We start from the raw sequence: 25,064 nt of genomic DNA, 5'->3' as shown, positions 1-25,064 counted from the left end.
CAGAACAATGTTTTGACTGTGCGCCTCCTGCTCTGCCAGGGCAGGCCTTCCTGGATCCTGACACACACTTTCCACAATGTTCACCATGTCTGTCATGCCGAGTAACCCAGAAGGAGGATTAAGTTTGGAGTTTAATGAGTGTAATCCCGTGTTAAACAGGGCCAGAGTGAGGGGGCAAGAATGCGGTCCACTGTTGCCTGGTATGCAGTAGCCTTTAAGTGCAGTGGCAGAACGGTTCTGAGGCATGGGAGGTGTCAGACTCACGTGTGACCTCTGTAAATGCCGACTGCAGCAAGTGCTTTTCGATGATTAGTGTTCCAATTTGTAGATATTCCTTGTGTGGCACATCCGGGCTTCCTGACTGTTTCATTTCTCTGCCCTCCTTTTGATGCTTTTGGCCAGGTGGCACCGTGTGGCCATCAGCGTTGAGAAGAACACCGTCACCATCGTTCTAGACTGCAAGAGGAAACTGACCAAGCCTCTTCCCAGGAGCGACCGCGCCTCCATCGACACCAACGGCATCACGGTGTTTGGCACCAGGTTCCTGGACACAGATGTTTTCCAGGTAAGTGTGGTGGACTCTACCAACACTTCGGTTATCCTACATATTGCTGCCAGTGCCAGGCTGAAGCCCTGTTGGGTCGGGGCTCGGCCTTTTTAATGCTGTCCAGAAGGAATGTGGAGCTCAGAGAAACCAGGGTGGAGGTGGAGATCTTCTGAGGAGCTGTGCTCAGCTTTAGACCATGTTGTTGTTGTAGTATCTTAGCAGAAGTCTTCTAAATAACTTGATGGCGATGGTGGCAATATAGGCCACCTCGTGTCTTCCAGCTTTCTTCTTGATCTGATGAACTTGCTCCATTCACTGCCCCCTATCGATGGTGTGTTGGGCGTATGTCACCACATCTTTATTCAGCTTCCCAATAAAGTTCATCCCAAAATGGAAACCGAACTGGGGTGAAGCAGACTTGCAGGGTCGCTGGATTTACTGGTGGCCAGTAAGATCCGCCGGTGCTGTTTGCAGCTTGTGTTTACCTGTTTACAGGGTGTTGTTTGTTTATGCCATCCAGAACGACCCGACACTATTCAGATGTCTGAATGACTGATGCTGCCGCTCGTTGCTGCTGCCTTTTAGCATTCCTTGCCATCGCCACGGTAATCCCGCTTCCCTCCTCCGAGGCCATTTTGTGCGTCCTGAATGGTTTTCTCCGCTCAGTAAACTCCGAGTTTCTCTCTGACATGGCTGAGGCCGAACACCTGGGGGTCATATTTTTGGTGAAGATTTTTCTAAGCGAGCATCTGTATTAAACAGTGTGTCCACTCAGAGCGAGAAGTCAGCAAACAGGGTCTTCTCTGTGTGGTTTTGGAACAGCTCCTCTGTCTGTTCTCTGTCCCTGCTTATACCCACAGGGCTCTGTGCATGCTGGGATATGCAAGGAAATACCTTTGCTGTTTTGAATCCTTGACCACAGTAAGGGGGGGATTCAAAAATCTAGTTTGTTGAAAGTAACTCAATTTAGATGCTACTTTAAATAATCCCTTGAATCAATTTGCATCCTGAGGATTGCGCTAACTAGCCTTAGCATCTTAGCAGCGCATGCTTATTCATACTTTCTTCCAAGTTTATTTATTGCCCTCTTATCAATCCGCTTGGCTATCAGCTTACAGCGGCAGGTTTAATAATGAATGCAGTCATAATAAAGATTTAGTCTGGGATTTATGTCCACAGGCAGCCCTGCATTTTTCATAAATGTCTTTTCAAACCATACCTGTCCCAGGTTGGCTGACCGCTGCCGCAGAGGGAACCGCTTTGAATGAATGGGAGCCTTTCATTCAGGCCTTCCTCATTTCCTCATCTCCTCCCCTCTCCACACACTCTCCCCTGGTTACTACCTCTCCTCCTTCTCCACCCTTCCCACCCTGAGGCCTCCCTTCCCTGTCAAAGATACGAGGCTGTCTATTCATGCCTGGGTGGTATTACCTTACCGATATTAGCTTCTCACGTCTTATCCTTTGCTGATATTAGCATTCTATTCCTTTTAGGCTTTGTTTTTAGCATTGGGCAAAGATGGAATAAGGTTTTGGGTGGTCTAATTGCAGTCAGAAGTGGTATGGACTTACCTCTGCCCTGGGCTGAGGTATGTCAAAGGACTAATAGTGTTTTGATTTGTGTTGCCGTCGACTCTGTAATTACAACACAAGAAGGAGAGAAAGACTGAAGAGCTGCCTCAGCAAATCTAAAGTGCTGTTGATTACTGACCAGTCCAGCCACAGAGGCTGTTTTTATGCTTTTACCGTGCCAGGCTGTCACCTTTGACCCCTTCCATGTGTATTTATATCCCGTGGTGTGCTGTTGTCCAAATGCATGAAAGTGAATTCAAAACTTTGCATTTGTTTCAAATTCAGTGGTAGTTGAGATGAGGTGACATCAGCGTGATACAGCTGAGGGATTCTAGAAGGACCCACATGTCTCAGCTGTTTTTGCCACTGCTTCTGTCCTTCTTCCTCTCTTCTTCCTTTGACCTTTGACCCTGCAACCTGGCAGGATTGTTCTAGGCCGCACTGTTTGATGTTGTAGCGGGTGGGAAGTTAAGGCGTGGGGGGGTTGGAGCTCTGGCTTTGCCCCAAGTTGCCAGGGGCTTTTATCTCCACAGTCCCCACTGGAAGACAGCCCCCCTAGCCCTGACATAACTCTCCCCAGGTGCTTCCAACACCAAACATCTTTTACCGTCACAGCTGCTCTTAAATCCCTGCTGGTGTCTCGAGGTTCCTCTCCACCTCTGCTTCCTCGCTCACGGACACAATCGTGTTCATGTGATGGAAGAAAAATGATTATCTTTATTCTAACGGCTAAGATAACTTTACACATGGCGTCTTCCTTGATTTCTACTTTCTAATCACGTATCGCCCTGATTTGTGATTATTTTGTCTTTCCTTTTGTTATTAAAAGTCTCGGGTCGCTCCTCAACCGGGCTGCTCTGGTCTGGGGGTTGGACTTCATGTCTCCACAGCCTGTTTGTGTGCAGACGGGTGGCACTCAGACTTGGACTAATTAGAGCCGACTGTAGGCAGGGTTCAAGCATTCAGTGTTGGTCTTAGGGTGACACATGAGGTAATACATGTCAGCTTGACTCAGGCCGGGGCTTGATCTCTCTCTCAAGCCTTCCCACCCAAACGTGCACACATACAGCACACACGCATACAAATGCACACATGAACTGAAGCCCAGCAGCGTTCCTACCCGTCTGCACTCACATGCTTGGGTGGGAAGTTTGTCTGGCCACCGTCAGTAAGAGAAACATCCAGAAGAGATGAATCGTATTACTGCAGCACTTTGGAAATACTCCTCTCACTTGAACTGCTTCCTCCAGTTTGATGAACAGCCCCTAAAAATGGGATGAATAAAAAGGGAAATCGCTCTCCCCAAGAACAGCTACACCATGTGCGTATTTGCACATACAAATTTGCTAGAAATAAAGAGCACACAGGGAAATGTGAGGTGGCTTTCCTCCCTCTGGGTGGGAGTTATCTGTGGCCTGTCAGAGTGCAGTTGTAGGACAGGTTGCTGATGGATGGTTCCACAGAGAAAGTCTGAAAGTCTTTGTTTTGCCATGGGACAAGCCTTAGCACCTGGCTTTTTAGCTTCTTGTTAAGGATCCATATGTTCAGTTCCAACACAGCAAAGACACTCGCACATTCTCCTGACAAGTCGCAGCCTGCTTCATTTCTGCTGTGAGTCTTTTTGCTGCTTTTCAATGTACCGATATTGCCACCGCTGTTGGGTCTACCTTCCAAAGACAAAGCTAGACGCTTTTGCTAATGAGTGTTAGAGTGAGGATACAGCAGTGATAAGAGTCAGGCCAGAACTCTGCAGCTGGAGCTTAACTCACAATATTGCAGGCCTGTGGAGATAAATCACTAATTTTTAATGTTACAAACAAGAGTTGATGAAGCCGCCATTGACTTTGTGGAAGATACACAACCCTGCCAGGTGCTTCTGTCATGATGATACATGTTTATTTGATATCCCGAGGGAATACCAGCGCTGATAATAATAATTTCCAAGGTATCTGAACTCTGTGTGTGTGTGTGTGTGTGTGTGTGTGTGTAATTATACCAGGGGTGGGTTGACTCTGCCAGACTGACTGTATCAGGCTAAAATACACATCTACAATTTAGCATTTGGTTTTGTGCAACTGTGGCTGTGTACAAGATCAGACATAAGCACATTGTCTCGTCATGTTATGTTTCGAAGCCTTTTTCCAACTATCTTTGTGTTTTTTCCTACGAGGGTACCAGAAATCTGACCAATCTTCTTGTGCTTTTGTGTTTTTAGGGGGACATTCAGCAGCTCCTGATCGTAGACGACCCCAAAGCAGCGTATGACTACTGTGAGCATTACATGCCAGACTGTGACACTCCCCACAGTGACTCCCTGCAAGCCCAGGAGCCAGAGGAAGAGGTCAGTTCACCAGCATGTACATGGTCACTGCAGAGACAAATAAATGTCCTGCATACATTTATCTGCTCGATTTATTATTACGATGAAGCACTATTCCTCATTTCCTCTTCGATCAGACCACAGACGTGCACGAGGGCTTTGCTGCTGCCAGATTAAGTAGCTGTCGCAATGCCAAAAATTAGATGTTTGCAAGATGTGCACCTTCTTTGAAAACGTAATCCCTCTCAGGTCTCTGAGCAGCTGCTGGCCGACCTGTGATCTCTACTATGTACATATTTACCCTTTAAAGTATCAGAAGAACCACTGGCAGATGATAAAAGCTGAGCTCAGTCTCTGTTCTGCCAGTGTAGCGGCAGATATTAATGGGTTCATTGTTGGTAAAAGGCATCAACATATGAACTGGGGGGGGGGGAGCATAATAACATGCACGTTAATGTCGATCGCCTTGATAACAATGAGGTGCTGGGGTCATATTTGGTCTTCGTGTCCTCAAGCGTCGTTTCATTCAGAAGCAGATGCCCCAAAATGGCTGCTGCATGCCTGGAACCCTGAAGTGGATAATGTACATATTTAAGAAAGTTCCACGCTAATGTCTCTGAACTACAGCTGGTAGTTTTGTCTTTGATGTTTCTCGGCGGTTATTTCCTTTGCTTTATGAGTTTTTAACAAGCCACCTGCCATAGTGTTAACAGACCTAAGTCTTTATATATATATATCTTTATATATATACATATAATCTTTATTGCTGACTCATGGTCTATCGGACAAAAGGTTAAATTAATTAATTTAGCAATAATACACTGTGTGCTGAAGGATGTCCAGTGACATTATATGGGTTATAATGCACTGATTTTACTAATATTTCTCAATTTTACTCCTTATTTCTACGTTAGATGCAACCACATATGATTAAAGAAACAAACCTCTTGGAGTCAACATCACTCCAACGTTGCATTCAAATTTAATTTGTCAAGAATAATTCTATGAAATTATTTGGCCGCTTATTTCAAGCTGTGTTTTGTCTAGGATGATATGTAATATATGTATCATCTTGATGCTAATGCTAACACCAAGACTCTCTCCCCCCCTCCCCCAACCTCTCCAGTACCCTACTGCTGACTTAGATTTCTCTCAGTACTATGATTACTCTGAAGGAGCCACAGACACCATTTCAACTGATGAGTATACTGCACCACAGGTAAATGAAACGACTCTGTCATGATTTTCATTGCAGCAGCAGGATTGTGTGCTGACTTTTACGTGTGGGTGTAAATATTCTGTGTGTGTGCCAGTCCTCCTTGTGTGTGTTTTACGAGCGTGCCTTCCAAAATCATCTCCCGTGTGTTGTTTTATTGTTGGTTGTTTGGTATTTGGCATTCCGTTCGGAATAAAAGCAACTTCTGCATTTTCATTTTAGAAACAGTGACTAACAGTGATGGGTTGCGTATCCTCGTAAAGGTTCTAAAAATGCTTAAATACGTGTGAGGCGCTTTGTTTTTTCAACGCCTATTAAAAAAAAGGGCCCACAGTTCTCTTGTATGATCCAGGGAGGCCCAGTCTTTAACTGTTGTAAAGTTCCATCTGCCACTAACCAGCAGCTTTAACATAACTTTACCACTTGTCTTTGGCAAACACAACATCTTCAACACCCCCCGCCGAGTGGCGGATGTGAAATCCAGATGCCTTTACAGCAGTTGAGGATGAGGCCAGTAAAACATCACATCAACGTCACGTTTTGAAATGTTCCATGTTTGTCTTGGTGTTCTTTGTTGCCACCACCTCTTCCAGAGAAAGAAACGTAGTGTCTCCATCAAAAAGAAGAAGAGCAGAAAGTCCCTCAGTAAAATTAAGGCCAAGCCCTCAATCTTCCTGGCTTTAAAAAAGACACCAGCTAAAAAGTTTGTCTCTAAGAAGAAGCGTCCGATGCCTAGCTACCAGGCCACAGCTCCGGCACGACCCAGAGGCGATTTTAGGGTAAAACTCTTGTCAAAAGAAGCCCAAACCCCATCAAGATCTTCCTATCTTGAAGAGAAGATCTTGGATGGAAGACCTAGAGTCTACACCTCCTCTGTGTAGAAGTAGCAGAGTCTTTAGCCAGCTTGAAAGGGTCTCTAGCTAATAACCTCTGGTTTGAGCTTTTCAATTAACCCTCCCTTTATATTTCTGTCCTTTTCCCAACATGACTCAGCCAAACATTGTAGAAGGAGATTACAATACAGACATTGACCTCGGAACTATAGATGATACTCAAAGTCAGTCTCCCTTTACCACCAGTGGACCAAACGAGGTAATTTCTCTCTTCTTTATCTACAATGAAAGAAACTAAAGTGTGAGATAATTTGGGGAATTGTGAGCCGGGAAGCTTTCACCCAAGGAATCTGGTATGAGAAGGCAAAGACACAACAATTGAGAAGAATTGATGTGTCTTTTGTTGTGTGTTGAACTGATGGACAGAGGAAAAAGGAATTCAAGTAGCTGTTTTAAAAGTGGTTGCGTGGACGGAAATGTCACTCCCGAGGCTCTCTGGCTTGTCTTTAATTTGCCCTGAAACACCTCACTGTTGTGATCGATCAGAAAGGATTCCCCGGTTAAAGGCAGTGCTGTTTCCTGAAGTTAATGCTAACGCCACGCAGAGCCAAAGCAACCAACCGCGCTCATTAAAGCTGCAGCTCCAACGAGCGTCACAGTTCCGATCAGCACACGATGCAGAAATAACTGACCTGCAGCCGTTTTTACCACCTTCCACGGTGGTTGAGTTTGAGATCCCACCCCAACGATGCAACCTGAACACGCTTCAGCAATGTTAGCGCTGTTTTATGGAGCTGTGTAGCCTTTTGAGTGGTTTCTCAGTCGTCCGTATCAACCTGGCTTCAGTGTGCTCAGCTGAACTGTTCCGCTTGACTGAAACTCAGCTTGAATACCTTAAACACTACCTGCCCTGTCCATCATATCCTAACCTTAGTTTTGATCACCGGTTCTAAGAATTGCCTCCATAGGAACGGTGATCTAAACTGTGGCTCACAGCCAGCCTGGAATCTTGGTTTTCAAGAAACAGGATTAATCCTACAGACAATTTTCAAGGTGGTGTTTGAGCAACAGCCATGTTGCTGCTGCTGCTCCCCACAGCTGAACCTGCTAGTTTATAAAAGACAACAATCACGTCCACTGGATGTTGAATTGAAGACATCCTCGGGAATTTGTTGCTAATCGAATTGGGCTCTGCTAAAAGGTGATGCAAATTTTCCGCTTTTGTCTTCACGTTCCAGCCTTTTGTGTTGCTGCCTGACAGCAAGAGAAGGCAGGAATTGCACTGTGCTGTTCTGAAATGTAATGAAGCGCTGTTAATGATGTTATCACTGCTGTAACACCTTATTTACCTTATTTAACACCTTATTCCTCTCACAGCCGTTCTATTGACTCAAGTTACATGACTGTAACCGACTCTGTTGTAAAATAAAGCTCGCTGAACAGTAAATAAGGTGTTACCATGCAACTTTAAATGCTGGTTTCTGCATATGCTTAGCTAACATCCTCCTGACCCTGATAACTCACCCTTATTCCCCCCTTCTTCGCTTGGGTAACGCCCAAAAGGCTTTGGAGGAGGAGGACGTCGGTGCATTTGTCACCGAGGCCGCTCCCTTTGCTTCGGAGCCCACCGTTGTCCCAGAAACAGTGGACAAGTTGGACACCAGTACTGATGCTAATGACTTTAAGGAATATGACCTAAAGGACTATGACCTGGGAGAGGTCGACGGCAGGTTGTATGATTATGGGGCGTATGACGAGTATGGCACGGCCACGCCCGAACTCACGGCCACCGATGACGAGGTGGGGCCGGGGGTAGCCGCTGAAACGGACATTTCCGAGAACACCGTAAGTACCACGCTGACCCGGGTGGCAGCGGCATGTTCAGGGGTTTCATGTTCGATGGAGTCTCTCAGCCTTCCGGTGCATGTCTTCCTGGTTCTCTGTCCTAGGTTTTGACGTTGTTGGGATGAATGGAAGCGTCTGCATGTCTTCCTTAGGTTGATCCCAGTTACACCAGTGCATCTCATTCCCGCTGTTTTACACTCTCACGTTGTGTTTCCCTTCAGTCTTCATGTCTTCAACCTGCACGCCTCTCTCAGTTGGTTGATCTGATCCCGCCTCTAAAGCTTATCAAGAATCCTGCGCACACACACACACACACACACACTGCACGATGCCAGTGGAACGACAACTAGCACTTGTGTGTCTTGACTCGCTCTCTTCCTCTGAACTAGTCCCAGTAGTTGCCGCTCTTTTTGGTCACTGACCATTCAGCCATTATTATTGGGTTGTTTTACCCTGTCAGACGTGTGTGAAGGTCGTGACCTCTGCGCTTGCTTTCTGCCCGCAGATTGCTGGTGTTGGAGGAGCCTTCGGACAGAAAGGAGAAAAGGGCGAGCCGGCCGTCATCGAACCTGTAAGGCACAAAAAGTCTCTACTGATGTAGAAATGATGCAAATGACGTCCAAGCGCTTGTAGAATCACCAGAACCTCCCCTGTTGACTCGTCCAGAATGTGTCGCCTGTACAGACGTGAAGCTTGTTGTCTGGAGGTTCAAACGGCGTGTTTGATTTTTTTAGGGCATGTTGATTGAAGGACCGCCGGGACCTCCGGGCCCATTTGTGAGTACATTGTTAAGTCAGCATTTTGGAGCCTAAAGTTGTCATTTCAATCAGCTTGTTAGAACCAGAGCGTTGATTCATTAAGTGATTTATTTTTTAGGGTCTTCCCGGACCCTCAGGATTACAAGGACCCCCAGGCCCTGCTGGAGATCCCGGTGAAAGGGTGAGGCTCCATTTATGTCACCAAACCTGACACAGTTCTGATGAAATCAGAATATTTTATAATGAGAAGATTGTTTTTTTTCAGGGACGGGCAACCCAGTCCTACTAAGACTATGATCCAGCCGGGTTTTCTGAACTTCCAGGTAGACTACCTGGTAAAATGGGAAACAGGGTTGGATTATAGGCTGGGTTGCCCGTCCCTGGTTTAGCTGATCTTATGTAGACTAGTATTTGTGCTCTTTGTGTGTCTAAAATATTGACAGGTGAAGCTGTCCAGTTCTAACACCAGAGTGTTTAGTTTCTCCCTGTTTGACATGAAAATGTGCACGTGCACATGTGCACACACTTGGCAGCGTGGCTCACAGATGGATAGACCCAGCCTGTGAGCCGGAGGGGCACAATAAATACAATACCCTCCCAGCATCTGCGTGCGTGTGTGTGTGTGTGTGTGTGTGTGTGTGTGTGTGTGTGTGTGTGTGTGCCTTTAGGTATATAAATGTCTCATTGAAGAGAGGAATGAATATCTATCCATTACATTTGTCATAACAATCCAGATATGGGTCATATAAAGTGATTTGGTGATTTCCTGCTCCAGGGTCCTCCCGGTCGTGCCGGTCTGCCTGGTGCCGATGGTGTGCCCGGACCCCCCGGTACCATGCTGATGCTGCCCGTGAGTGCCCACAGCAGCCACCAGCCTAAGACACCAGACCGAATATGGAGGGTTGTGTGAATGCAGAGCTTTTGTGTTGTGTGACTCCAACAGTTCCGGTTTGGTGGGGATGGTGAGAAGGGTCCAGTGGTGTCTGCCCAGGAAGCCCAAGCCCAGGCCATCCTCTCCCAGGCCAGAGTGAGTCAGTGGCTGTAGCTAGATGTTCCCGTCACGTGGCCGCGCAGCTCAAGGCAACCGGTGGTCTGAAGAATGGAGGAAAAGAGTCGGTATTTTGGGGCAGAGAGGGGAGTCAAGGCTGCGTTCGGTTGGCCTTGCAAGGCTAAAAGGAGACATGCCGAGCTGGCGGAAGAGGAGCGGCATAAAAAGAGCCCTTTGAACAGATGCACAGAGAGAGTACAGACAGTTAAAAATACCTCACCGTCTCTTGACCTGACAGGTGGGAGCAGGCAATAGGTAGGAAGGAAACCACAGACGTCCCTCTATCAGCTCCCACAAATCGAGACGCGCACGTTCCGTCGCTGGAGCCAGTCGGAGAAATGACTTATTTAAATGAGAGGAATGAAACGTGTCGTCTGTGTGTTTGTTCTGCAGCTGGCCATGAGGGGACCGTCGGGGCCGATGGGTTTGACTGGAAGATCGGGGCCAGTGGTCAGTCTCTCAATTCCTCTTTCATTTTGTGGTTTTTTCAGATTATCCGTGAACATTTCTCTCTCTCTTTCTTAATCCACATTAATGGAAGTTGTCGGTCAGTCATGTGACTTCCCACACTGATCCGGTGGGGCCAGAACTCTAAACAAACATTGAATTATCTGTGGTTTAGAGTGATTTGGGGTAAAAGCTTAGTGCAGAACCTGGATCAATAATATTACAGTATTGCCAACCACAACCGCCTGTTGGGTGCTATCAGCTGCTGCCGCCACCCCACCCCCCCTTCCTGTCTCTTGGGCTTGTTGATACATGATCCACTATTTATTTGGAGGAAAAGGTCCAACAGTAGACACTGAGAATTCCTGCCCAGCAAATCTGCTCAGAACGATCCGAAACGATAAAGCCCAAAGCCCACGACAGGTTTGGGGTCTTTTATCTGATGCAAAGGTATCAGAAATGTAGCTTTTCTCGATTGGTGACACGTCGAAAGCCCTATCTGATCATTTGTGACTCTGAAATGTGTGTCTACACCTCCAAATCCAGGCTTGTCTGCAGACAGTTTACAGCATGTGCTCAGAATCTCAGAGTAAACCAACAATTCAGGATTGCATTTTTAGACTTCTTCTTCCTGTTTTGTTTGAATCCTATACTTTACATCTTTACATTTAATTTAGATGGTCTGTCAGTAGCTTTTATCTTGATGCAAACAAAGCTCAGCAGGTGCCCTGTTATCACATCTACGATGGCCAAATAATGATTGACAGTCTCATTAAATTTTCAAGTCAAAGCTTGTCTTTCTAATTGACTTTTCCCCTCGTGTTTGAGCCTTAAAGCAAAATCTACCTCCCTTGTATAAAGAGAAACTATGAGAGTGATAAAATTTAAAAGGATGTAAGTTCTTATGAAGTTCAAGATTTTTTAATCCGAAGGCCGCGAAGCTTTTGTTAATAAAGAGATGAGTTTTGTGGAGAATGCTGAAAACAGTGCAGCTAAATATCTCCCCCTGCTGGCTACTTTGTGCATTTCAAAACCTATTGTTCACCAGAGGCGTGTATCAAAAGGTTGTGTTGTGTTTAAAATTGAATTTCAGTTGATTGACTAGCGTAATCATTTCACCTGTGTTGTCTTTCCTCAGGGTATGCCTGGTCCAGCTGGACTGAAGGGTGAGAGTGGAGACCCTGGCCCTCAGGTGAGTGACACAGCAGTTTACATCACGTCCACCTTTCCACGAAATGACACATGAATTATCAATTTTTGGTGTCTTGGTCTGCGTGGCTGTAAGCGATTAAAGGATCCTTATCGTAACAGGGTCCCCGTGGTGTCCAAGGGCCTTTAGGACCACCTGGAAAATCTGGCAAAAGGGTAAGCGAACCCGGTGACCCGAGCCCGCCTCGGTGTGCTCACATGCCTCTGAATCTTCTTGCTGTGTGGGTATTTGTACTCGTGGCCACTGCTCAAACGCTGAGAGGCTTACTTCCACTTCAACAAACAATTGCTTGATACGCGCTTAAAGGCCTGCGCTGCCTTCAATCCCCGGATCAATGGCCGGGGGGCACCTAATCTGTCTGAAAATGCCAGAACGGGGAGAAAGCGCCCCTGCAGTGGGCACGGCTAACGTCATGCTGCAGTCAGTGCCCGGGCCTAAACGCCTTGACCTAATTGGTTACTAATAAACATAAAACTATTCATGGGGAAATCAGTAAGGAAAGCTCGATTCATAAGCCAATTGTGAGCGAGGACATAAACGTCTTATCTGCTCCTGTGCTGAACTAAATAGAAAAATCCATGACCGCCCGGTGAGCAGGACAGTTGCATGAAATAAAGCTCTTAAAGGTCAACAAAGGTCAATAAACAAGCCTCGGGATTAGTAAAGCTGGTTTCTTTTCCTGTGTTTCAGGGCCGACCCGGAGCTGACGGGGCACGCGGGATGCCCGGCGAGTCGGGATCCAAGGTACTTTACGTCACCGCCGTCTCACGGTGAGTCGGATAAGTTGTGATGTTGTCACACTGCTCTTGTGCAGGGCGACAGAGGCTTCGACGGACTCCCGGGACTGCCTGGTGAAAAGGGCCACAGGGTGAGTCCTCCTGCGTCCCGTCTCGTGTCACAATTCCACGCAAAAAGCTCTGTAGCTAAATGCTCAGAGCGGCTGGCGGGATAATTTAGATCCTGTTAATGTGGCGTTCCAGGGGGAGCCTGGGCCAATCGGACCCACAGGTGCTGTTGGAGAAGATGGACAAAGGGTAAGTGCACCTACTTTTGCACCTCCAGTTGCAGCCTCAGCAGGTGGGGCCCAACAGCTGAGCCCTCAGGCTGCAGCAGCTCGGAGGGGGCTGTTAACCGGGGAGGAGGAGTGCTGGCGTTTAACCTTTCCTCCCCATTAAAATAACTACATCAACTCCCCCACACGTGCACACACGTGCACACGCTTGGTTGGAATAAAGCTTTTATTTAGGAAGGAAGGCTGTTGTGGGTTTCTGGTGTTGCTGTTCCAGTAAATCATAGATTGACAGAATGAAAACAGCATCGTCCTTCCCTCAGGGTGAAGATGGGGAGATCGGGCCAAGAGGATTACCTGGCGAGAGTGTAGGTCTTCACATCTTCACCAGCAGTAATGGTCACCTCCTCATTCACCAGCGGGGTTCCTGGAAGAGTAAACGCCCGGACTTTTCTTTCCTCACAGGGTCCGAGAGGGTTACTGGGACCTCGTGGCCCACCAGGATCACCCGGAGCGCCTGTACGTAGCGTCAGCCGTCTCTCTTCCCTGACCAGCGAGACGCTTGTTTGATCTTCCCGGTTTGTCCTTTTCAGGGTGTTGCTGGAGTCGATGGTCCTCAAGGTCCTAAAGGAAACATGGTATGAAGGCAATCTTCTCTGACTCTGACTCAGCGTCCCTTCTTACTTCCTGTCTAGTCTGGACACACGCAGAGTGTGTGTCAACATGTAAACACAACAGATACACAACTCCTAGGTCAAAGGTCACGAAGATGCTAACGCTGCTAAATAAGGAGTGAATTCTCTCAACGCTGCATTGGATAACGATGATGGTGAGGATGAGGATGAGGATGATGAGGAGCTTTGTGATCACAACTTCCCCTGGAGTTCTTAGAGGACACTGATCGGAACCCAAATCTGTAGTTCGTTTGGATGATCAGTGACTGCAACTTCCGCTAATTTGTCCAAGTTTCCGTTATGAAGACCATTAAAATGGGTAAACAAAGCCGATCATCCGTCTTTTGGTCTGGAAACAGACCCTCATCTCAGCTGCCCCTGAGCAGAGCGTTGACAGATGTGGTGACAGATGTTTTCTCTGACGTGCCTTTAATGTTGACTGAGATGTGCGTTATTTCTCAGGGCCCACAAGGAGAACCAGGCCCCCCTGGGCAGCAGGGCATCCCTGGAACTCAGGTGACTGAATCAGTGACACATGCACAACGACAGAGATGATCACACCCGGTAGTGATGGCTCACCGTCACCTCCTCCCCGGCTCTCTGCGCTGGGACTCAGACTCAGTCACGGCCGGATGTGTCGAATTACGCGCACAGTTGAGCCGATTCGTTCACGGGGGAGGAGAAAATAGTCGAGCTTTGGAAATACAGACGTGTAATCACTGATAAAAATAACCTCCGTTAATAACGTCCGTCTGTCTGTCTGGACTTCCTGCAGCGTTTCCACACCAATTGAAATGACCTCCAGGGCCTTAACCCGCACCCCCCCCACCCCTCCCTCAGCTCCCCATCCCTGACACACAAGGCGCACAGACAAAAGCCGAACATTCCTTCAGCAGCTCCACTGTTTTCGGCTGGACCAGGCTGTGTTTGCCTGTTTAGACCTGCTTCTCATTTCTTCTCTTTTGTCTTGGTCTCGTAGGGTCTTCCTGGTCCTCAAGGCCCCATTGGACCACCTGGAGAAAAGGTACGTCACCTTTTCTTCTTGCACTGATGTAAAAGGTTAACCATTCATTTAATTAAACCGCTGTTACAAGGCAGGTCGTTTTTATACCTACACACCATAATTTCACTCTTTCTGAGCAGTTTTGGCAGCAGAACCCTGCAGCCGATCCTTAAGTGTGCTCGTGACCTCTAACCGGTGGTGTTTCTCCTCCCAGGGTCCTCAAGGCAGGTCTGGGCTGCTTGGATTACCCGGAGCAGATGGGCCCCCGGTGGGTGCTCTCCCCGCCCGTACAGCAACACACGATTCCACTAGGATGCAAATCAGTCACGTTCAGATGATGGGAGCAACAGTTCTTTATCACACTGTTAAAACTGATCACTGGTGGAACTGGGCTGACTGGAGAGGGTCCCCAGCTCTACCTCAGTCTCTACCTTGATGATGAGACGTCCTGCAGCAATGGGTTCTGACCCTGAAGCCCCTCTGACGTGTTGGGGGGACATGGCGGTGACGCCGTTTGCTTCAGGAATATCTTGAAGCTCTTGTAAATGTCAAGTCAGGCCTTATTTGGAGGGGCGTAAAGTTCAGAAGTGGGCAACTCTTCTGCCCTCCGGCCACAAATTTACAGGCCTCAACTTCACAATGCAATTTGGAATCCAGGTGTGGGCTAAATGTTTGCATCTGTGTGTGTGTGTGAGAGAGTGTTAAACCATTGGAGGGTGTTTTACATATACAGTGGCTTCGCTCTTCCTTTTGGTTGTAAAGTTTACGACTCTGGTCTGCGTGGGCAGTCGGGGTTCATGAGCAACACTTTCTGATTGTTTTCTTTGTCCCAAAATGACCTTTGTGTCCTGAACCACCAGGGTCATCCCGGTAAAGAGGGTCCAGCTGGGGAGAAAGGAGCACAGGTAAGTCAGCTTTACCAAGCCATCACAATGTTTGGCATCCTGGACATAAGGGTCAGCTTTTACCATCAAAACAGGTCTGCTTTTTGTTCAATAAGTTCCTAGAGCACCTGTAACTAAAGTGCATTTGTTCCAGGGTCAATCGGGTCCTCAGGGTCCTATTGGTTACCCTGGTCCACGTGGTGTCAAGGTAAGTGTCTAGGTCATCAAAGTGACCTATGACGTCATCACTTTAGCGGGGTTCGTTGCGTCGGTTCTGTGCTAATGTCTCATTTCCCATCCAACAGGGCGCAGACGGCGTTCGGGGCCTGAAGGGGTCGAAGGGAGAGAAGGTAGGAACTTCTTAGGATTCTCTGTTTAGCGAGATCATTAACTATAGGTCGTTAGACATAAAGAACAGGCTAAAAAGGTTATAATTAGCAATGCAGGAGGCAAAAGTCTGCCTGGAACCCGTGTCCATCACGCACGTGTGTGAACGTTGTCGTGAAACTGTTTGTCTGGACCCAGGAACTTCTGTTCCACTGCTGATGAATATGGATGAGAGTTTCCATGTAATCAATCACGGCGAGGTCGTTATGAAGGATCCACATTTGTGTGGCAGATTCAGATCCATTATGTGAGCCGGGCTTGTTGTTCTTCCCAGAATGACAGGTATTCGCAAGGGTTCGTCTGAATTATTTATAAGTGACTCCAACGTGAAACCTCGAGGAGAGCGGGTTTCAGCTGAATCAAGGATCTGTGTGTGTGCGTGCGCCTGTGTGCACGTGTGCTCACTGATACACTCAGTGCTGCATAATTCATCTAAAAGACTAGAAAAACACAGTGCTGACAGACACAGAGATTTTATCACAGTAATATAGAAATTTGGCCTAAATTTAGAATCCCTTTTATCAATCAGGTTTTTTCCCCCAAAAATAAAAAAGCAAATCATGTTATTCACCGTTTGAATCTTATTTTTATGCTTTGAGAGAGTTTTTTTTTAATTGTACTGGTGTTGATCGCTTAGGTGTTGTTCCACTATTCAACCAGCAGGTAGCAGCATAACTCAGTTTAAAATAGTGTCCATCCATTTCAAACCGTGTAATTAATTAAATAACACTATTTTGTTCAAACGTTAAAACTTCTTTTGGTGGTATTTCAGGGTGAGGATGGTTTCCCAGGTTTCAAGGGAGACATGGGACTCAAGGGAGACCGGGTGAGGAGCTTTGACTGTTATCCATGAGTGAATTAATTTTGCCTTTCTGTATCGTTTGGGGCAACAGCGATTCATTATTTGTGTGGTGACCATAGGGGGAGTCTGGAATGCTTGGGTCACGTGGGGAAGATGGTCCCGAGGGTCCAAAAGGTCGATCTGGTCCCAATGGAGAGTCTGGTCCCATCGGTCCTGCTGGTGAAAAAGTAAATCGCTCAAATTATCTGTATATTTATTCCAAGAAATCAGATGTAAACATCTTTCACCTGCTTTTGTAGTCTTGTTTATTCAGAATTAAAACTGAAGTGTGCTGTTCCAGGGTAAACTGGGCGTCCCAGGTTTGCCAGGTTATCCAGGAAGACAAGGACCAAAGGTGAGATCTGGCAGGAAGAAATCCTATTTTCCCTTAGAAGGTGCACGTGAATATGCACCAGAAGCTCCAGCAGTTCTGATAACACAGGAGCTGCTGTGGCGACTGTCAGGGCGTCGTTGTTATCAGACGGCAGCGTCACAGATAAACATCCACGTTGGACAGCACCGCGATTTCCTGTAGATTAATTTGCCAGAGGATGAATTATTAGGCGCGCTTTATAGTAAAACAGCAGCGTTTATTGCAGAAGAGCGCGACAGTCTAATCAGGTTGTTCTTGCATCCCTGGTGGAGACTTTAATCATCCGCAGGTTTTAACGGGCACTTGAGAAAATGAAAATTTTATTTCTCGCACCGAATTAATCATAAACAATGTTGGGAAATGGATTAAAAAAAAAAAAAAACACAATAAGAGATGAAACACTTTTAATATCAAGAAACTGATCAATTCTAGTAATACAGTCTGTTGGTTAAATTATTGATTGCGTATAAATCAGTGGTTTTTATTCTCTACTAGTTATTAGCTGTATTCTTTAGTTTCATTGGGACAGAAATGTTTATTTTTTTAAATGTATTTTTAATACAAAGTACTGAAAAAAACCTGCAAAATCATCGTTTACCTCCAGTGAGAGTGTGGAAAAACAGCGCCCCCTACGGTCTACACGATACTGGAATTATTTCTTCATCAAATGAAAGGTTCTAAACCATCTGCTGTTGATCATCGTTCAGCCTAAGTAATTACTAAACAACATGTTTTGTTAAATTTCGGGGTTCTGACAGTTCCGGTGTGATCAAACTACGTATTTCACACGACAACCATTTTTCTGCGATTTTAAAAAAAAATTCTGAAACATGTGAAAATGTAATAGAGGCCAAGAAAAAGCTCAAATTTTCAACATTCATTTCAAGTTTTAAATGAGACTGTCAGAGAAGGACTGTAAATGAAAAGACAATGTCAGACGTCGGGAAAAGGGGAGCGGCGGATGAAAGTGCAGTGTAATGCATGATCGTATGTCTAATTATTTATTTAATGTCTCCAATGCAACTCGTAATGAGGTGCCACCGACCGGGTAAGCTGCCAACCTGACCCCAGTCTGACAGTCACCTTTTCGTCTCTTCATCTCTTATATAAGTTGAAATCACTTGCAGAACTTTCTGTGTTGTGCCGGAGCCGCATTTGAATTGCAAATTGATCCCCGGGTGGGTGTGAATTTGCTATATTCCCATGTGTGGAGGCAGGAAGTGTTTCTGTTTTATAAAGAAAACCGTGCTGGAAGAGAGTCAAGGTTATTCCACCTTCAATACTGAGGTAAACACTGGTGTTGGGAAGAGATCAAAGAAGGACTATAAAGGGCAATGTTAAGACAAGTTTTCATTCACTTTCCATGAATTCTGTATCATAATGTATATATTCGAAATATGCCAGCTGTGCAAACCTTCCTGCACTCTTTCATAACATCTCCTGCACTCACAGGGCTCACGTGGCTTCCCTGGGTTCCCTGGAGCCAACGGGGAGAAAGGAGCCAGGGTAAGAGACACACACGCACACTGCATCTATATGTGCATGTAAATCTGCACATCATACTCAAACAAAAAATCGATTCATATAAAGAGATTAAACTACAAAAACACCGGAGGCCATAAAATCAATATTGTGGAAGTGAACAAAAGGCTTGGAAACAATAGTTGTTTTCTTCGGCGACTCTGTCCTGGAAAAAGTGTTTCATGGTTCTTATGCTAACCCTGATTTCACGATTAAAGGATTTACTGTGTAAACGTGAATATAAAGTGTCTGCGTGAGCGGTCAGCCTTTCACATCATCTTTTATTACTCTAGAAGGTCTTATTTCATTTGCTGAGCACATCACAATAATAAAAATGAACAGTCTGAAGACATTATAGTCAAAACTCCACCCTAATGTTTCATATTCATTATGTTTTTGTCATGAAATCTAATTTTGGTCTCTGCGGATGTCGAAAAATTCACTTGCAACTGGAATAGAAATACTTCTAATATAGCTGCTGTCAGTCTGCTTTAGCCAGTCAAGCAGATAACGTTATAAGCCAAAGACTTCTTTTATTTATGAAGTGCATAAACTACCTTTAAAAGTCCCAAACTGCGGGGTTTTGTAGTCTCGCTCCGATCTGATTGTGTTGGTTGGCTTAATTACTCGCTCATCTTTCTGATCAAGATATTATCATTTACACTCGGATACGCAGATGCGCCTCGGCGCTCTTCATGTTACTGACACATTAAGAAAAAAAGAGTTTTATTTATATCTTTTATACCGGTATATTGTTTGTGCCGAACACATTGAACAGTGTGTGTGTGTGTGTTTATCTTTGTTCATTTAACAGGGCGTTGCAGGAAAAGCTGGTCCCAGAGGACAGAGGGGTCCAACGGTACGTAGCTTCCAACCACCAACAGGATGTTTCTAGCTATGCGTCGGGTTTGACTCTTGAGTTTCTGTCTCTGCAGGGTCCTCGTGGGGGTCGTGGAGCCAGGGGTCCAACAGGAAAGCCAGGACCAAAGGTACCTCTGCTCCCCTCCTGGTCGTAGGCGTTTACGATCAGATGAAATTTGAGCAGCGATGCTAGGTCTTGTGTCCGCCTCTGCGCAGAGAACACGCAGAGTAACAACAGTAGCTCTTCCTGACAGGTTGTTGTGTGTTACAGGGCACATCAGGCAGCGATGGTCCTTCAGGCCCACCTGGAGAGAGAGTAAGTCTAGCACGGCTTCAACATGTGTGACGATCATTGTGTGTCTCTGTTGGTTGAGGCTGTTTTATGGTGAAACTGTGCTGTAACGCACAACCTCCACATCTCACAGCCTCCTGATTCAGAACTCGTTCCGCCGCCACGTTTTAGCTTTATCATCTTAAATAGGAAAGCCTCTGGACATCAGAGTTCAGCAGAGCCGAGTTTGTAGCTTCTTCGTGTTGTGACACAAAGAGTAGTCGAAACGTGTCTAAGCATTAGTGTAACAGATGGGTAATAGATTAATTAATGAATAGGCAGCTTATTTTCTTTGATTTTCACATTTCTACTCTTGTTCTGGTTGTCTCCTTGGTCTAATAGTGACTGTTTGTCATTGCAGGGGCCTCAAGGGCCTCAGGGGCCAGTGGGATTCCCTGGACCAAAGGGTCCGCCTGTGAGTACCTACGCAAAACAGGCTCTAGGAAAAACCCAGGAAACCGTTAGTTTCTCCGCAGGTTGGATTGATACGAGAATGAGGGATCTATTTTTTGCCCAACAGGGACCTCCTGGGAAGGACGGACTGCCTGGACACCCTGGACAAAGAGGAGAAACGGTGAGTTCTTCCAACACCCCTAGACCCCTAGAACCCTCAGTCCGGTAGCCGGTAGGAGTCCTTGTCTCAGAGGTAGGCCTTGACTTTGATTTGACTGATTTCTATGTGGATTCAGGTAATTTCTCATCTTCTGTTCACCAACACTGACTTATCAAGCTCAGTGGGTGTGATTAGGTCTGAGGGTGAACTGGGGAACCTGGGGGTGGGTGTTGGCTCCGCGATTCAGAGCATCGTTTCTGATGGTGGAACTGAGCTGCATTTGTTGGGATTCGTGGCCTCTGTCTTGCATCTTCGCCTTGCAAGGTCACTCAGCTCCTATCAGATTTGCATGTGTTCCACAGTCTTTGGGTTCCTTAATAATTGATATATGTGAACTTTGGAGAGGGGGTGGTTCACTGACTTGGGTTTTTTTCTTTCTTTTTTACCCCCTGTCTTATATTTTCAATAACCCTCTCTCAGATGTGCTCCAAGTGCTCATTTGTCATCCTGGGGTAGTTGTGGCAGGAATACCGATTAACTGGTGGCCGGACCTTCCAGAGACAAGTGTCTTGATAGTAGAAGAACCTGAGATGTGTTCAAGGCTCTTTGGTGATCTCCATTTCATTACGTGTGAGAGGACTCAAACCGATGTGAACGCGGTTGCTCGCTGAATGAATATTAGAGCTGAATACTGAGGCAGTCACATATTTATCAGTGTTTTTCCATTATTTAGCACTGTCCTGCCTAAATCTGAACTCACTTTGACAGAGTTGTGATATTTCCAAGGTTATTGGAACTTTTTAAACTAATGTGACACCAGATAACTTTCAATCTCCTCTTGGTGCTCTTTTAATCCCTTGAGAAATAATCCTCGGTTAAATTTGACGAGAACTTTCAGCTCTTTTTCTTCAACCTGCTTCTCAATTACAACTGATCTCCCAATCAGTGAGTCTGGGATGGCTTCAATCTGCCCATTATTCCTCCTCCAAACCGGATCTTTGTTGCTCTTTGTTGCTTATTGTTGTACAAAAGCGGCGGTTTTGTTTCAGAGATTAGCGAACATCCGCAGTAGTGGATTATCCAGGTGCGACAACAACACACTTTTGTAATAGTGACATAATGCGGCAACCACTGAACTATAACTCAAAGCAGAAAACACACAGTCGCACCTTCCAAAGCAGGGTTGTATTAATAGTTTTGTCAAACCAATAAAGGAATGTTTGAATGAATAAGTCTTAACGGCAGTTTTCCCGGTCTGGTTCTCACTTGATCTGCATCGGTGCGCACCGGTTTGACGAGGCTCTGAGGGCCATAAAAGCCTGACAGATTATCACCCCTTTCATTAACACCTTCCTTTATATCTGCTTTTTCTCCCCCGGAGATGATGTGATACAGTAGATTCAAGCACTTCGCTGCTTTATTGCCTCTCAGGATGCAAACTTAAAGTCTTTATTAACATGTTTACAGCAGGTGATTTACGATCTGTTGAACAGGCTCCATTAACAACAAATATGGATATCAGCCGCATCGATAAATGAGCTACACCCTCAGACATAATGTAGCAACAAATCTGCACAATTTGAAGAAGTGCATAACAAGATTGGAGTCAGTGTCTTCAATTTAAGGTTGACGCTGGAACAGATGGCCTGAAGCTTTCCACTGAATAATACATCACTATAAATCACAACGCATAACAATCAATAGGCCTGGAGTTATAAGAGAGTTAGCTTTGGCTTTCTCAAAGCTGGCTTTTGGAAAACTTTGTTTCGTCGACACTAATAAGTTGTAAATTAATGGCGCCTAAATGCAGCGCCGTGCCCAATGCGTAGCACGCAGGTTTGCTGTCTGCTCCTTGCTTTTCAAACCTTTTTGACTAAAATATAATGCCAAATGTGCCTAAATTCAAGGACTGGATGAGTCCCCGACCTTCAATGGTCACGTTAGGCCAACTGGGAGATAATTTGGAGCTCTGCAAAGATGATGTGGGCTAGACTGGATTTTCAGCCTCCCAGAGGACAGAGGTTATCAGATCTGCGCTGCAGTGTTGCAGAATCGATGTTTGGGATGCTGAGCTTTTCTCTTTTTCTCTTCCTCCGTTGTTGCTCCAGTGTATAAATGATTGACACTGACAGTAAATACAGCAATAAAAGAGTGTGCATGCTCCAAACCCGACTCCTGGAATGAGAAGCCCACGGAGTTGTTGCTAATGCGATAACTGGCAGATGCTAGTTACACATTCATCAGACATGGTTGACTTTGCTTTCATCTTTATACTCGCTGGTCTTTTAATTTGATTTGGCTCATCAACTCTGGAGGTGTTTTGAGGGGAGATGTTGTTGAGTCCACTTGTAAACCAACTGTTACAAACTTCATATGTTTACATTTGCCAGTCCAATAAGCAGATTCCACTCATTATGAATCATCAATGTATTGTTATTTCCTTTTTTAGGGTTTCCAAGGAAAAACTGGTCCGCCAGGCCCTGGAGGTGTTGTTGGTCCACAGGTAAATACTATGAATCTGTTTTTCACTGGTTAATGTGAATTTGATATTAAAACTACAATTATACTACATTCAGATAGACCTCACCACATTTTGATGTGTTACATCTTTGTTGCTAATGTGTGACATTTTAGGGCCCGACTGGAGAGACTGGTCCTGTTGGCGAAAGAGGCCATCCTGGACCTCCTGGCCCTCCCGGAGAGCAGGGTCTTCCAGGTTCCGCAGGAAAGGAGGGAGCAAAGGTATTGTTCAATGAATAATTAATTCTTCGGTCTGTATAAGCATGAAAACATAAATAAATGTGCAAGTGAGTTGCATTATATCTACACTGAATAGAGGGGGCAAAAGAAAAACAGAAAATGAAAAATGAGACCAAAAGTGACACCAACGATCCTGCAGGTCAGGGCTAAGGACCCTGCAGAAGGCTCCTGGGCTCTTTCCCCACAGTAATCTAAGGGTAGCTCTGAAGCAGCATTCCCACACACACACAACCAACTGGCAACACCACCCAGAATCCCTCGCCCAGCAACACGTCATCTCCGTCAGGACCTTTGTGTCCTCCACTTTCATTTCTTCATTTTCTGCCTTCCCCAGGCAGACAGTTTAATCATGTCTGGTGTCCAACTCAGACGTCAGCAGCACGTGCAGCTTCGCTTTCCTCATTCTTGTGTCTGATTGTACCAGAGAAGACACAGCCCAAGTCCTCCTATCTGTCCAGAACCCTTTATAGATAACGTATGGCAATGCAGAAAGAAAAGAGCACATTGCTACATTCATTGTACATGCAGATGTTCTGGAGCTGCAGTACTTAAAACAATTAGGAGGTGTTAGTGTGTGTGTGTATGTGTGTGTGTGTGTGTGTGTGTGTGTGTGTGTGTGTGTACAAACAATTTTCTTCCTGATATTCTCTTTTCTTCCATGATTTTGGTGTTAAAACATGCAGAATTCTCTGTGTTGGACTCAAAAACAACAATATTTCTTTGTACCGTTTCACCTTTGTAGTGAGTGTCCGTCCACGACAATAGACCAGCCCCAAACAGTAGTAAAGCTACTGGGTGGACGGATGGATGGATGGATGGATGGATGGATGGATGGATGGATGGATGGATGGATGGATGGATGGATGGATGGATGATGGATGGTTGGTTGGTTGGATGATGGATGGATAATAGACAGGTGGATGGATGATGGATGGATGGATGGATGGATGGATGGATGGATGGATGGATGGATGGATGGATGGATTGATTGATGCATGGATGGATGGGTGGGTGGTTGGATGCATGGATGATGGACGGATGGGTGGTTGGATAAAATAATGGATGGATGATGGATGGATGGGTGGTTGGATAAAATGATGGATGGATGATGGATGGTTGGTTGGATGATGATGGATGATAGACAGGTGGATGGATGGATGGATGGATGGATGGATGGATGGATGGATGGATGGATGGATGGATGGATGGATGGAACCAGCAATAATCAGCTTACTATACTTACAATCCTGTGACTCCAAATTTTATTGGCTGGAGTGATTCTCATGTGATTCTCATGTGATTCTCATGTGAATCTCATGCAAACATGTGGACTCATTTGTTTAGGGAGACCCTGGACCACAAGGACCCTCCGGCAAAGATGGCCCACCTGGACTTCGAGGTTTCCCTGGAGAAAGAGGTCTGCCTGGTGCTGCGGTAAGAGCTTCATTCCATTGTTCATTTATGCTTCCTCCCTTTTTTCCCTGTTGGATGGTTGTTCAGAGAAAAGACAGAAAGACCCTGGAAGGTACCTCCAGCAGCCTGCTGCAGGGTGAATCCAGTATAAACCAGTATACCTGCTTTAATTGCCTCCATATTTAGCGGGCTAATGTTACAGCAATAGGAAATGGTTGTTTTTTTAATAGTTCCCCCCCTGACTTCAAGCCTGCTTCATCCATTATTTACACAATAAAATATGAAGGCGCGACTTTTTGCGATCTGATGCTGGAACAGCTGCAGAGTGGTGGGAGCAAGTGTTTCAGTTTTCGCATCCTTAATATCCTCAAGGTCAGAGCAGAGCTGCAGCACCGCAGGTTTATTCCACTGTTGTCTCTTAGTCCAGCGCACAGCTGGAGCCTGCAGAGACTCATTACACACACACACACACACACACACACACACACACACACACACACACATTTTGGAAGTCGATATACGTACATGAAAGAATATCTTTATACACCCTATTACACACAGGCTTGTATGTCAGAACACAAACTACACATGTTCCCTGACTCCAGAGCAGCATGATTATCCCCTCCAACCCTCTCTTGTTTTTCCATATACACGTTTTA

At 45.8% G+C, this 25,064-nt stretch overlaps 1 protein-coding gene across 6 annotated transcripts in view; it reads left to right on the top strand.

Moving 5' to 3' along the window:
* Window positions 1-25,064, top strand: part of col11a1a (collagen, type XI, alpha 1a) — a 49,553-nt gene that overhangs the window by 6,106 nt on the left and 18,383 nt on the right. For 2 of the 6 annotated variants that reach the window (XM_011607762.2, XM_029842947.1), the window contains exons 4-40: window positions 403-565; window positions 4,334-4,459; window positions 5,565-5,657; window positions 6,648-6,746; window positions 8,051-8,332; window positions 8,838-8,903; window positions 9,067-9,108; window positions 9,209-9,271; window positions 9,866-9,940; window positions 10,034-10,117; window positions 10,532-10,588; window positions 11,724-11,777; window positions 11,897-11,950; window positions 12,486-12,539; window positions 12,610-12,663; window positions 12,776-12,829; window positions 13,128-13,172; window positions 13,270-13,323; window positions 13,398-13,442; window positions 13,941-13,994; window positions 14,458-14,502; window positions 14,696-14,749; window positions 15,342-15,386; window positions 15,520-15,573; window positions 15,671-15,715; window positions 16,525-16,578; window positions 16,674-16,781; window positions 16,895-16,948; window positions 18,419-18,472; window positions 19,302-19,346; window positions 19,423-19,476; window positions 19,620-19,664; window positions 20,041-20,094; window positions 20,200-20,253; window positions 22,682-22,735; window positions 22,867-22,974; window positions 24,337-24,426. In XM_011607762.2, coding sequence (XP_011606064.2) covers window positions 403-565; window positions 4,334-4,459; window positions 5,565-5,657; window positions 6,648-6,746; window positions 8,051-8,332; window positions 8,838-8,903; window positions 9,067-9,108; window positions 9,209-9,271; window positions 9,866-9,940; window positions 10,034-10,117; window positions 10,532-10,588; window positions 11,724-11,777; window positions 11,897-11,950; window positions 12,486-12,539; window positions 12,610-12,663; window positions 12,776-12,829; window positions 13,128-13,172; window positions 13,270-13,323; window positions 13,398-13,442; window positions 13,941-13,994; window positions 14,458-14,502; window positions 14,696-14,749; window positions 15,342-15,386; window positions 15,520-15,573; window positions 15,671-15,715; window positions 16,525-16,578; window positions 16,674-16,781; window positions 16,895-16,948; window positions 18,419-18,472; window positions 19,302-19,346; window positions 19,423-19,476; window positions 19,620-19,664; window positions 20,041-20,094; window positions 20,200-20,253; window positions 22,682-22,735; window positions 22,867-22,974; window positions 24,337-24,426 — 2,635 coding nt within the window. Of the gene's footprint in view, window positions 1-402; window positions 566-4,333; window positions 4,460-5,564; window positions 5,658-6,247; window positions 6,434-6,647; window positions 6,747-8,050; window positions 8,333-8,837; window positions 8,904-9,066; window positions 9,109-9,208; window positions 9,272-9,865; window positions 9,941-10,033; window positions 10,118-10,531; window positions 10,589-11,723; window positions 11,778-11,896; window positions 11,951-12,485; window positions 12,540-12,609; window positions 12,664-12,775; window positions 12,830-13,127; window positions 13,173-13,269; window positions 13,324-13,397; window positions 13,443-13,940; window positions 13,995-14,457; window positions 14,503-14,695; window positions 14,750-15,341; window positions 15,387-15,519; window positions 15,574-15,670; window positions 15,716-16,524; window positions 16,579-16,673; window positions 16,782-16,894; window positions 16,949-18,418; window positions 18,473-19,301; window positions 19,347-19,422; window positions 19,477-19,619; window positions 19,665-20,040; window positions 20,095-20,199; window positions 20,254-22,681; window positions 22,736-22,866; window positions 22,975-24,336; window positions 24,427-25,064 lie in introns of all 6 variants that reach the window. The other 4 variants (XM_011607763.2, XM_011607764.2, XM_011607765.2 and 1 more) reach the window with 4 other exon arrangements.

Source organism: Takifugu rubripes, chromosome 10, assembly GCF_901000725.2.
Source record: "Takifugu rubripes chromosome 10, fTakRub1.2, whole genome shotgun sequence".
Lineage (NCBI taxonomy): Eukaryota > Metazoa > Chordata > Actinopteri > Tetraodontiformes > Tetraodontidae > Takifugu > Takifugu rubripes.
The sequence above is the reverse complement of the archived record's forward strand: the minus strand, read 5'-3'. Positions and strand labels throughout refer to the sequence as shown.